This window comes from Chaetodon trifascialis, chromosome 15, assembly GCF_039877785.1.
Source record: "Chaetodon trifascialis isolate fChaTrf1 chromosome 15, fChaTrf1.hap1, whole genome shotgun sequence".
In the NCBI taxonomy this organism is placed as follows: domain Eukaryota; kingdom Metazoa; phylum Chordata; class Actinopteri; order Chaetodontiformes; family Chaetodontidae; genus Chaetodon; species Chaetodon trifascialis.
The window spans coordinates 25,166,867-25,179,379 of NC_092070.1; the positions used below are offsets into that span (position 1 = coordinate 25,166,867).

Genomic DNA, 12,513 nt, shown 5'->3' on the forward strand with positions numbered 1-12,513 from the left:
GCAGCTGCATCGTTAGTGAAGGTTGATTAAGGTCAGCTGACAACACCTTCAGTATTGGTCGGTTTGACTTCCTGGCAGGTTACTGTAGAAGATCTGGATCCCTGTCCCTGACCTGTTTACAGTCTGTGATTTGTCCATTCTGTACACACTGTCTGTCACCTGTCTGTCCCACCTGAGGACGGAGCCCTGCTCTCCTCTCTGATTTCATCTTTTCTTTCTTGCAGACAAGTGAAAAACTCAACTTTGAATCCAAATGCAAAAGAATTTCTTCCCATTAAAGGAAACACACCCCTGGTTAGTGACACGCGCACGCACACACACACACACACACGCACACACGCACACACGCACACACACCTCTTAACGTGTGATCTTGTGTGTCCTCTCTCACTCTTCCTGTCTGTTGTGACAGAAGCCGACGCCGACGCCCGCCCCCCCTCGGCCGACCCCCCCCAGCCCTTCTGTGGTTCTGTCTGCACCAGGACAGCCAGGAGGAGGAGGACCCATCTACAGCAGCCCACCTGGACACTACCTGTCCTATGTCTCCCCCATCCACATCCAGGGACACTCCATCCAGGTCTGAAGCCGTCTCTCTGACGCTCCGTCGTCTCCTCACAGGAAACTCAACGCCTCCATGTTTTCTCCTCAGGCTCCTCAGATGTATCAGTACACCATGTCAGCAGTCAACCAGGGCAAATACACCCGAGCCAAAGGTACACACACGTGCGCACAGACACAGACACAGAGAGACACACACACACACACACACACACACACACACACACACACACACACACACACACACACACACACACACACACACTGAGCAGCTAACAGGAGATGCTAACAGCTAACTCAGCAGACGTGCAATAACACCGCTTAGCTCTCTGAATCCACAGCAGCTTTATACTTCCTGTTCATCCCCCAGAGCACCATGGGACCTGTAGTTCCAAAGCTCAGAGCGCAGTTCTGCCCAAACAGAAGTAAGACGAAGGACAATAAGCAGCGTCAGGCCGATAAAATGGACGTCCGTGTGTGTTTTGACGTGAGGACTCAGATCGTCTCGTCTATGTGGTTCTTACGTCTCCAGTGAGACACTCACCATGCGCTCTCCTGTTTCAGGCCCGGTGGTGGGACAGCGTCCGGAGCATCACCCCTCCCCAGCCTCCCCCATGATCTCCGCTGCGGCCTCAGCAGCAGGACCCCCGCTGGTGGCTTCGCCTTACCCCCAGTCCTACCTGCAGTACGGTCAGGTGATCCAGGCCATGCCCCCACACTACCACGGACAGGTACCAAGCAAACAGGTCCAATGACAAGTCAGAACTGAAAGCAGGTCTTTAAAAGCAGCACGTCCTCCAGGTGGGACGGGACGGAACCACGCCTGTAAACAGGACAGTGTCCAGTGAGGTCACAGAGACGGACGTCAGTCACAGGAGACGCTTTACTGCACCCAGCTGACAGTACTACTGTACTTATACTGCTGATACTGCAAACATCTGTACTTTTGTCTCAGTAGGATTGGAGTGCAGGACTTTTACTTGTAACAGAGTATTTTTACGTAGTAGTACACTTTAGACTTTACACTGAGCTGTATTTCACCAGCAGAAGTTAACGTGTTTTTATTTTGAAGTCAGACTAAAACATCTTTGACGTTTAATGTTTGTTTGAAACAGAAAAATCTCAAATCAGATGTTTTTCTTTCATCGCTCTGACTCCAGGCAGTGTACTCCATGCTGCAGGGGGGTGCGAGGATGCTGACGCCCGGGGCCCCCCCTCAGGCCATGGGTCCTCCTGGCCCCCAGTACCCCGGCCAGGCGGAGGGCCAGCCGGGGCCACAGCAGGCCATGTATGGTGAGCGGCATTAAGATGGACTCAGTCTGAAGTGGGCATGTTGAGCAGCTCGGTGTCGTCAGTAAACACGGTCGGCCCGAGTGTTGATCCTTTGTGACGCTGAAACGATGAAGTGCTGCCGTGTTCGTGGTCGTCACATATCGAGCTGATCGATCACGTTCACGTCAGTGTTTTGTATTTGATGAGTAGCCTTCACATGGATCCTCTAAACCGGGGGGGTTCATTTTTACAAGGGGCCGCATGAGAAACTGATAACCAACAATAACATCGTAAAAAGCAGTGAAGTGTAGATTTTGATTGGCTGAGGAAACGTCCACCTTTGATCAGGGAGAAGCTGAGCCTCGTCTCTGTCCCGCTTCTCTTTCAGCTCAGTCGTTCTCTCACCACTCGGCCTCCATCCATCATCCTCAGCCCTCCAGCACCCCCACTGGGAATCAGCCCCCGCCCCAGCACACAGCAGCCAGTCCAGGACACACTCAGGTGGGTCCCTGACAGCCGCCTGGACGAGCACAGAGCATCGTTAGTCCTGTGTGTGTTTCACGTGTCTGGTTTCTGGTTTGTGGTCTCAGTCCAGCCAGGCCGGTCCTCAGCCTCAGTCCCTGTTCCACTCTGGAGGTCTGTCGGCCCCCGCTCCTCCTAACCTGCCGCCGGGCCACAGCTCCCCGCAGGCCTCCTACACCGTGCAGGGGTACGGCCTCCCCGGACACCAGCCGCTGCCCCACGGCTTCGCCTCCATCAGCCAGCTCGCACAGGTGAGCCTGAGTCCAGAGACGCCGTCCACATCGTGAAGTGTGTGTCCATGAAAGCGAAGACGTCGCTCTGCTTCACTGTTCACGTTCAGCTCAGATCGGACTGTGTGTCCACCATCTACTCTCGTCCACGAGGGTCCATGTGGACTCTGTGGACAGAGAGCAGCCTGCGTGGGCTGTCCGCTGTTGTTTGGGCATGTGTGTGGACGTAGTCTCATTTTGTTTGTCCTCCACAGACTCACCTCGCAGGAGGCATGTCGGCTCCTCACCACTCGGCAGGTCACGGGCTGCCGTCCGTCATGCTGCACTACGTCCCCCCTCAGCAGGGCAGCAGCTCCAGCCCCCAGCAGGGAGCGCCGCAGCACTTCTACATCGGACCCCACCAAGGTAGAGCGTCTGTGTGACTGTTTGTGTCTCTGTGTTTACCTGAAGATGGGGGGGGGTCTGAACCCGCCGACCCTCCAGAGGACGTGCAGAATGACCTCTAAGAACCGTCTGTGTGCTCTGTGTCCTCCAGCTGTTCCTGTTCAGACTCACCCCGGCCAGCAGCTGTCCTTCCACCCGTCTGGAAACTGACCCCCCCCCCCCCCCCCCCCCATCACAGCCGGATTCAGGAGCAAGAAAGACGAGCGCTACTGCGTGACGAAGGCTCAGATGACCTGTACGATCCCGCCTCCTGACACCACATTAACACGTCCTTGTTTTTAGCCTTGAACACCTTCTGTGGGACATTTCTGGACTTCAGTGTAAATACAAACTGTTTTCACGACGTGAAGCTGGACTGAAGACAAGAACTGGTGGAACCTTCTGGACTGAAAGCCGTGGAAACAGCCCCCCCACCACCACCCACCTCACCCCACCCAACCTTTTACAGATGAAACCAGTTCATTAATAATAAAACCACTAAAAAAAATCTGAAGAGTCCCTGAAGTTGTTTTTAATGTGAAGAGATGAACATGCAGGCAGGACGTGCTTAGCCTAGCTTAGCTTAGCTTAGCTTAGCCTAGCTTAGCCTAGCATAAAAACAAGCCAAGTGTTACTGGAAGGAAGAAGAACGGATGAACACATTCAGGAAGTTCTGCGTGAATCCTCACAGCTGATTGGTTTACGTTGGTCTGTCTTTACTGAAGGATGAACGTGATGAAGCACGACCTCGTCATCGTCACATGAATCGTTTTTCACCTCATCGGTTCATTTTTCTTCCTCGTACGACCAATGAAATCTAGCAGAGTTCAAAGTTTTGTTAAAGTTTAATTCAATTCTAGTTCCTTAAAAAAAATCTAGTTCACAGGGGTGGACTACAGGTCCAGAGACAACAGTAACCATGGCAACAACACATAAATACACTGTAAAACACATGAAGACATTCTCAGGAGTCGTCAGTAAAATCAAAGTAAAGCTCGAACGTGTCGACACCGTCTGACGTCATAATGTGGGACAGGTGCTGTGGAGGAGGACAGATGACCAGTGAAGACGGACAGAAGGGACAGAAATGTAAAAGCTAGAGGACAAACTGTCTTGTGATCGATCGGTTTCACTGCGGACAGACAGACAGTTTCTGTTCCTGCTTCGGTTTAGTGTTCCTGTGCGACAGGTTGGATCTGTGGGAGGTGACACGTTAGCTTTCATCCCATGGAAGGACACATTCACTTCGTTTCTGTTCTCAGGTTGGACACGTGTCTCTGTCTGTCCACAGTGAAACGTCTCAGCGCTTTGAACGGTTTCCTGCTTTAACAAAGTGTCAGAGTCTCGTTTGACCGCCACAGATCACAAACTGAAACGCTCTGAGCGCAACCTTCAGGACCTTCATCTTCATCCTCACGTCCTCCTCTCAGCACTCAAAGGCAGACGGCAGCCGTGAAGCTCGCTGTGGTCGTTCAGTCCGTCTGCGTCCCCTCGTGCACGTTGACGTAGTTCCCCTCGTCGTCATCATCGTCGTCTTCGTCGTCGTCGCTGTCGCTCTGAGCCGAGGACTCCGGAGTCGATCCTGATGGAAAACAAACAGGGATGTCATCCGGACGGTCAGAGTCTGCCGAGCTCCACGGAGTCACATGACCGTCCTCACACGGCCTGACCCGAAGCAAGCGTCACTCATTCAGCATCATCCATCATTCTGTCATTTCCTGATTGTTTGGTCCAGACGCCGACAGAGGAAGTCAAGCTCAATAATTCAAAATAGAACATTTTAGACTTTAACCTCAACATAAACTGATATAACTGAGCAAAAACAGGTGAGAAACTGATGGAAAGAAAAGAAATATCTTCAGCTGTTCTCAGATCAGCTGCTGGGATGTTCAGTGATGCATGAGAGGAACAAACCGGGGCCACAGGTGACCTCAGCACTTCCTGTGTGACGTCACATGATCTGACAACTGAACTCACTTTGAAAGTGCAGCGGATCCACGTTCAGGTACTCTCTGTCGTCTGAGGAGACAGAAGAACACGTTAATGTGGCGACAGAAACCATTTTCAGCCGCGCTAAAGACAATATGTGACATCACTGGAACAAAAGATGGAAAGAGGAAATTTATCGTGGTGAAGTTTGTGCCTGTGTGAAACCTGATGACCAGAGATTATAGATCACATGTAGGCAGACTGTAACCTGACAGGAACGGGCTAAAATCAAAGTGCTAAGCTAACAGCTAGCTTAAAATCACTGTTCAGCGTTCAGTTGAAGCAAAGACTTTCTGTGACGTCGGCTTTTCATTTTTTACTGTTATTAAGTTCAGTTTTAAGCTTAAGTTTGTCATTTATTTAAACTAGCATCCAGTTCAATAATTAATCACTGTGAACTTGAATTACAGATGCACAGCTAGCTGGCTAGCACTAGCGTTAGCTGGCAATTAGCCCTTAGCACTCCTTCCTTCTTCTGACTTCAAAGTCCAAGATGGCGGCCAAGAAGACATCAGGCCCGCCCCTGCCGAGCAGCGTGGCTTAGCGAGCGTTACCTGACGGTCGCAGGTTACGTTCAGGGACACAAACGAGTCAGTCAGGTTCAGCTGGAGGTCATGGTCTGGGTTCAGTAAGGATGCTACTTACGCAGTATGTTAATCACGTGACGCACAAAGTACCAGAAAAGGATGAACGTAGTTAAAATGAGTCCACACCAGGAGGAAGAAGAGGAGGAGGAAGAGGAAGAGGAGTGTGAGAAACAAACACAACTAATATTACTGCTGTGTTGAAAAAAATGACACATTAAGATTAACCTGGTTTAATGTGTCATTTCAGACAGGTTGCTGACCTCTGACCTCTGACCCCTGACCCTGACCTCTGACCCTGAGCCCTGACCCTCATCCTCCTCCCCCTATGACTGCTCACCTTCTTCTCCATCAGCTGACTGCAGGGTTGGACTGTGGCTGGCTGGAGCTGCATCTGCAGGACAGGACAGAGCTGATTATTGATCAAAGTATTGATTATATTAAGAACATTAAGACTGTTGAAAGGTGATCTGTAGAGGACAGGTGAAGGCGTGACATCATTGCACTGTCGCTTGCTGGTGATTGGCTGCAGTGTTACGTCAGTTATTAACAAAAGGTTTGTATGGGGACTGTAAGGGGACTCTTTCTTTGAGGAAAACTGGGTCAGAAATTGTTGCTCGATCAATCAATCAATCAATGTTTGATGCAGTATTTCTGAGGAATTTCTCACCTTTCTTCTCTGGGACGTTTTCGTAATCATGTAGAACATCTGTGGAAGGAAACAAACAGCTGATCAGGACAGGAAACGTGTTCATGTTCATCCTCAGATCAGACAGTGTCTCTGTCCAGAGGACGGAAATCAGAGGAAGGACACGTTCAATATGCTGTAATACTGCAGTAATACATGCAGTGATTTTCATCCATTCAACTCCATTTTATTTGTATAGTGCTTATCACAACAGAAGTTGTCTCAGGACACTTTCCATACAGAGCTGCTACAGGCCGAACTCTTTATCTACAGAGGACCAACAGTTCCCCCAGGAGCAGCACTCGGCGACAGCGGCGAGGAAACACTTCCATCACTTCCATTAATTTAACAGCTAACAAATTAAAACTGGAAGCTGATGATCCCAAAAGCTGCTGGATGAAGCTCCAGCAGTGATGAAGTACTCAGATCCTCCAGTACTAATACCACACTGTACAATTACTCTGTTACAAGTACAAGTCCTGCATTGAAATTGTTATTGAAGTAAAAGTATGTAAATGTATTCAAAGTTGTATTATTACAAACACATCAGATCATTGAGAGGAAAAGCAGCCAATCAAACATGTGAGAAGATCAAACATCACATGATTGGACAGCAGGAAGGACTTGAACTGTTCAGCTGTACTTCAGAAAACTGTAATTTTATGTTTTTTCTAACAAAACATCAGATTTTCTGAACTCTTGGTGTATTTTGTGTCCAAAAATCTTAAAGAAGTAACTCAAACTGTCAGGTAAATGTTTGATAAATGAGTAAAAAGTCAAATGTTTCCCTCTGAAATGTGGAAGTAGAAATTGCCATCAACAGAAAATACTAAAGTACAAGTACCTCAAACTTGTACTTAAGTAGAGTACTTGAGTAAATGTACTCAGTTACTTTCCACCTCTGAGCCCGACTCTGTTTCAGACAGTACCTGAACTGGGTGTCGAGGCTCTGCTCTGATTGGTTTCACCTTCGGGCAGCACAATTCTGCAGAGACCAAAGAAGAAGAGACGATCAGATCAGACTCTGATTGGCTGCTGCAGCCGTGACGAAGAACAGCGAGACGAGGAACACGTGAAACCTACATGTATCCAGGGTCCTCGGCATCACTCTCACTGTTCACATAACCAGGTCCTGCAAAACAAAGGACAGCAGCTCATCCACGATGACATCACACTGACATCACGATGACATCCCATTGACGTCACAATGGCATCACACTGATGTCACGATGACATCATGATTACATCACACTGATGTCACAACGACCTCACATGTCACAGTGACATCACACTGTCGTCACACTGTCGTCATGCTGACACTACAACAGCAGTCGAACAGTTTGGACAGCAGCGGTCAGAAGGCAGGTCTCAGGTCCTGGTTGTCAACAGTAACAGCTGCTCTGTCTAAACGCCTCCATGTTTGTGAATCACAGAAGAGCAGAAAACATTTGTCCTCATTTCACTTCAATATGATCGGAAATCTGAATCTTCTGCTGCAGTTAAAGTGAACTGATCTTACCTTCAGCTGGATTCTCATAGCTCGGGTTACTGTCTGTGGGAACGAAAAGGTCAGAGTGAGTTCTTTTACACGTGAAATAAAGAATAAACTTTCATTTCAACAGTGTTTTAAGAAGAGGACGCCACGCCCGAAAAAGACGACGCATCATCAAATAAAAGTCTCACCCGTCTCGGTTGGGGTGAAGGATCGATGTCTCCGCTGAGTTCCAGGATCTGAGCTGAGAGACAAAAGACAGAGAACAGGTGAAGCTGAGGGACAACTTTCTGTCCAAGTCCAAACCCTGACGTGAGGCGACTCTGTCCTCTGGAGTCCAAGTGAGCAAAGCTCTGGCATTCATCTCACCTGTCGCACAGGTACGTTAGAAAAAGTAACTCACAAAGGAGACAGCAGGTTGGAGGAAGGGTGGATGGAGTTCCGATCGATGGTCGGCTGGGCTGTAATTCAACAGAGAGATGGTCACCTTCATCATCATCACCCTCACCATCATCATTAAAAACAAGACCATCATCAGCATAGAGTCGACAGCGTCTTTTCCATCAAACGATTGGACAAATGATGGCTGTGACCTCATGGAGACATCGACTACGACCTCAGCTGATCGTCCACGTGACGAAGATAGATATTAAAAACTGAACATGAGATGAAGACACACAAACAATATTTATCAGCACCAACTATCAGTTCATACAGAACTCTGAATTTCTTCTATTAGACGACTTCTGTGAATTCGAAGCTTCTGAAGCAGAAACTTTTCTCATCGTTTCAGACGGTTCAGACTTACATGGATGGATGACTCTGAATTCAGTGGATCTGATTGAAGAGAGAAAACAGTCAGTTTTACGCATCATTTCATCCTTAACGTTAAGATTTAAGCTGAACTATGGTGAAGACGTTATGTTTGAGACACTCACTCCTCGGAGGCGTTGGCCTGTCTGATGTGGACTGATGGGAGCAAACAGAGAAACAATCGTTTAGTTAAAATCACTGAGATTTAAAGCGAGCGTGCTCTGCAGCTCAGAATCTCAGCTTTGACCATCAGAGGCGTCAAAACGTTGTTTTAAACAAAGGAAGTCACATGTTAACCACGTGTCGACGCAGCGTGAAGCCTCATCTCACCCAGCGGGCCTTTGTTCCTGCAGTGCAGACACGTTACGACCAGGACGACCATGGAGGCCACGACGGCGGCCGCCATCACCACGAGGAGCCAGCTGACGGCCATGTTTCATCTGAAGAGGACAGCGTGAGACCGTTAGAGCGTCCATTCAGTCTCAGAGACTGAGACGACAGAGAAGAAACGTTCCTGGTTTTAAAAGTAAGTTATTGAGGATGAAACAGATTTTAAGGACGTTCAGCGTCCACATTAAATTTAAGACACTCGAAGACAAAATAAAGGGACTTTAAAAACAAAGGCTGATGGTATTTTATGTTTTTCCTCTTGGAAACAAACTTCATCTGACTTCCTGTCTGTGGATCTCTGCTCTCAGCTCATTTGTTCCTGCTGACGACGTAAATCTTTTAAAACTCCTCAGAAATGTTGAAAGTCATGTTAAAAAAGCTTCATTATTTCCTCAAACAGCTGCTTGCTGTAGTTTTATCAGACAAACAGGACACGCAGCGTCTGCTGGGACTATTTTCAGCGGCGGATGAATCCACGTTAGCTGCTGCAGTGAGCGTTAAAGGGCGTTACAGCCGTGGAGTGATGAAGAGGAGTGACCTGATGAGTCATGACGACAGTTTGAGAGATTTGACGTCTTTAAGATTTAAAAAAAAAAACTATTTAAAATGGTTCAGAGGTCGGATGGCTCCACCTGCTCCACCCTTCAGTATATTATAACAGACGTGTAGATAGTTTACAGCAGGGCGTCGGGGAACCAATCAGGAAGCAGCAGATTTCCTCCACTCAGCTGTACGACGTCAACCTTTGGACACGTCAGAGGACAGCGTGTCAATACGGTCTATTGACTGATCAGCTAATCGATCAGCTCAATGTCTGTGTTGGAAAATCTGTGAAGCAACTACAACCAACTACTACTAAAAACTACAATTATAGTGCAGTAAAAGTACACAGTGTATTGACTTTGAAATATGGCAGTAAAGTACCTCTGATTTGTACTTATACTACTAAAAGCTCATATTCATTGGTGGATTTTTAGGATCCACAGAGGCCAAAAGACTGAAGCAGACAGAAACCCGCCGTCTGTCGTTCGCTCTGAGCGTGCACGCCGTCCGTCTGCAGAGGAAGCCATGTTGGAAAACGAGCCTGAAGCATCAGAACGAGAACTCTGCGATAATCTGCGTCCTGATCGCTGAGCTGCATCACACAGGAAGGAAGAGCAGCTCGAGCTTCAGCTCGTTCTCTTTCCTCCACGCCTGCACCGACGGCGGCCAACAAACGCTGGAAACACCTCAGCTGCTCGCTCACACACACACATGCACGCACGCACGCACGCACACACACACACACAGCTTTAATATTTCTGCTCATCTGAAAACCTCAAACTTTCTTCCTCAGAGATCAGAATCAGCGCCTCACGCTGCACGCTGATGGGCGGCCATCTTGTTCGTTGAGGCTCCGTCTTAAAGCTCCTGAAAGGTTTTATTAAAGGCAGCCGGCCGACAGAAACGAGAGCAAAAAGGTCAAAGACGATCAAAGGAAGTGAGACAGGAAGAGAGTTTGTCAGATTTGACGCTGAGCTGAAGACGATCTTCAGTTCTCGCCACAGAAACACGTTGAAAACGAACGAAACGACGCTTTAAAGGGAAGAAACGCTTCAGCTGGAAACAAGCATCAGATCCTCGCTCAAGTAAAAGTATGAGCAGAGAAAGTAAAGTAAAAGTACTCGGTGTGCAGAGTACTGACACGTTTACATGAAGGAACGCCTCACATGTGGAGGTCCAGCTGATCTCCACTAAAACTTCATCAACACGTGATCGTTTAGTGAAATATGACTTCAACTGGAAATACTCAAGTACAAGTACCTGAAAGCTACTGTGCAGTACTTGAGTGAGTGTCTCTGAGGCAGAGTTGGACTGATGGAGGACGTCTTCAGCTTCCTGGACTTTCTGCTTCTGTTCTGCTGATCTGAATGTGACGATGAGACTCAGGAAGTGACTGAAGCTGAAAACTGATTCAATAAACCGTTTTCACGCTTCAGCTCATCCAGCGACCGCGTCCACGTTCATCAGCTCATGCTAAACTAGGCTAACCGCCTCCTGACTGTACAGAGTGGTGTCAATCTGAACTCGAGCGATGTCCCAAATGTCCCAAAGATGACTGTGAGGAGACGCCAGCTCGAGCAGGAGCGGACAGAAACGACTGATTCTGCATTTTAAGCCTTTTTAGAGTCGACGGTGGAGCGACAGGCTGGATGTGAAACATTTCAGGGTCAACGTCGTCCCCCTGAGACCTCCAGAGGACAAACGTCCTGTACCTGGAAGACGGAGGAGGAAAACGTCCCGTACCCTCAGCTGGTGGACATGATGCTGGTTCATGTGACCACAGTAGAGTAATAGATTACTTTTCATTCTCTAACCTCGTCCTTCTCTGGCCTGTGTAAGGTCTTGCTGGCGTCCTGCGTTCCTCAGAGACACAGGCCGTAGCGGCATCATCCCATTGGATGGACGCTGCAGAGGACCTCCAGCGGCTCACCAGGCCTCTGGGCCAGGCGAGGCCTCAGAGGGAGACCTGCAGGTCCACCTGGTTCACCTCCTCCATGTTCACGCTGGGAACAAACTGAGCCCAGAAAACCAACAGCTGAGAGTCCGACAGGACGGAAAACTCACCTACACCTGAGGACAAGTGGCGACTGGAGAGACGGCTGTGTGGAGACGAGGAGGACGGACGATCGGTGAAGTTCTGGGGCCTTCGGCTGGTCTGTGTCCCCCCGCAGTATCTGGTCCACATGAGGCGATTACTGTAACCGAACATCCACCATGTCTGAAGACGTCTTCGCTGTCTTTCTCCTTCTTTTGTCTTCCTTGTCTGTCTCCCCTCCCCGGTGGCCTGATCTGGTGTCTGATCTGCACCTTCAGCAGCCTCCTTCCTCCCTCCCTCTTTGTCACTGACTCTCTCTATCTGTCATCGCTGCACCCAATCACCTCCTGAGCCGAGACGCCTGCTTGCGTTTCCCCTCCCGCCACAGATCCTCAGAGCTTCCTATGAGAGAGACGAGGACGGACCATCAGCTCAGGTCACGTTTGTCCAGAGAGAAGAAGCTCTGTCTCTGCAAACACACAGGAGGGTTTCAGAAACACCTGATCAATGACCAAACCTGAGCGTGAGATTACAGAGTGTGTGACAACCTGCTGCAAAGGTCGACTCACCAACCAGGTGAGTCACCGACCAACCAGCAGAGCAGACTCCTCTGTGTGGGTCGATCAAACTGCTCTCGGCTGCTGGTGGAAACTGGAAAAGAGCTCAGAGCAGCAGAACGTCAGAAAAAAGGTTTCACACAAACACCGCGAGCCAATCAGGAGGCGTGAGTGTGACACCTCAGAGCGTCGCCGGGTGTCGAGAAGCTGCAGCGCGGCGTGAACGCTGCTGCAACCGTCTCGATATCCTCCCACCTACAAACAGGAAACCACACCGAGGAGAGGAAGCCGAGTCCTCCTCTCCTCTTCACTCCTCGCTTGGCCTCTTTTCTCCTTCTGTCGACAGAAGACAGCAGAGCAGAGAAACCCCCTGAAGAGGGGGGGGCAGGGGGACACCTGCTGAAGAAAACACAGCAG

The 12,513-nt window shown here is 49.2% G+C and overlaps 2 protein-coding genes and 1 long non-coding RNA gene across 3 annotated transcripts in view; 1 reads left to right on the plus strand and 2 right to left on the minus strand.

Annotated features, from left to right (window-relative positions):
- Nucleotides 1-3,513, plus strand: part of atxn2l (ataxin 2-like) — an 8,386-nt gene extending 4,873 nt beyond the window's left edge. The window contains exons 15-23 of the mRNA XM_070981412.1: nucleotides 225-294; nucleotides 413-577; nucleotides 650-713; nucleotides 1,123-1,289; nucleotides 1,719-1,851; nucleotides 2,219-2,331; nucleotides 2,421-2,603; nucleotides 2,837-2,987; nucleotides 3,118-3,513. Coding sequence (XP_070837513.1) covers nucleotides 225-294; nucleotides 413-577; nucleotides 650-713; nucleotides 1,123-1,289; nucleotides 1,719-1,851; nucleotides 2,219-2,331; nucleotides 2,421-2,603; nucleotides 2,837-2,987; nucleotides 3,118-3,176 — 1,105 coding nt within the window. The 3' untranslated portion in view covers nucleotides 3,177-3,513. The remainder of the gene's footprint in view (nucleotides 1-224; nucleotides 295-412; nucleotides 578-649; nucleotides 714-1,122; nucleotides 1,290-1,718; nucleotides 1,852-2,218; nucleotides 2,332-2,420; nucleotides 2,604-2,836; nucleotides 2,988-3,117) is intronic.
- Nucleotides 3,514-3,833: 320 nt separating this feature from the next.
- Nucleotides 3,834-7,578, minus strand: LOC139343746 (linker for activation of T-cells family member 1-like). Its single transcript, XM_070981525.1, has 8 exons — nucleotides 7,570-7,578; nucleotides 7,451-7,484; nucleotides 7,350-7,398; nucleotides 7,196-7,251; nucleotides 6,249-6,287; nucleotides 5,919-5,972; nucleotides 4,983-5,024; nucleotides 3,834-4,587 (listed from the first exon to the last, which is right to left on the minus strand). The coding sequence occupies exons 1-8, from the start codon at nucleotides 7,576-7,578 to the stop codon at nucleotides 4,478-4,480; spliced, it is 393 nt and encodes a 130-aa protein (XP_070837626.1). The 3' UTR covers nucleotides 3,834-4,477.
- Nucleotides 7,579-7,784: 206 nt separating this feature from the next.
- On the minus strand, nucleotides 7,785-8,668 carry LOC139343660 (uncharacterized). Its single transcript, XR_011603108.1, has 4 exons — nucleotides 8,567-8,668; nucleotides 8,162-8,219; nucleotides 7,950-8,002; nucleotides 7,785-7,818 (listed from the first exon to the last, which is right to left on the minus strand). It is a non-coding gene; the product is annotated as an uncharacterized lncRNA (long non-coding RNA).
- Nucleotides 8,669-12,513: the final 3,845 nt, after the last annotated feature.

Bases quoted from the DNA above. Each gene is read 5' to 3' on its own strand.
- LOC139343746 (XM_070981525.1), bottom strand. The intron at 5,973-6,248 runs GTGAGAAATTCC...CCTGTCCTGCAG, and splicing joins AAACGTCCCAGAGAAGAAAG to ATGCAGCTCCAGCCAGCCAC. The intron at 5,025-5,918 runs GTGAGCAGTCAT...CTGTCTCCTCAG, and splicing joins GTCAGCTGATGGAGAAGAAG to ACGACAGAGAGTACCTGAAC.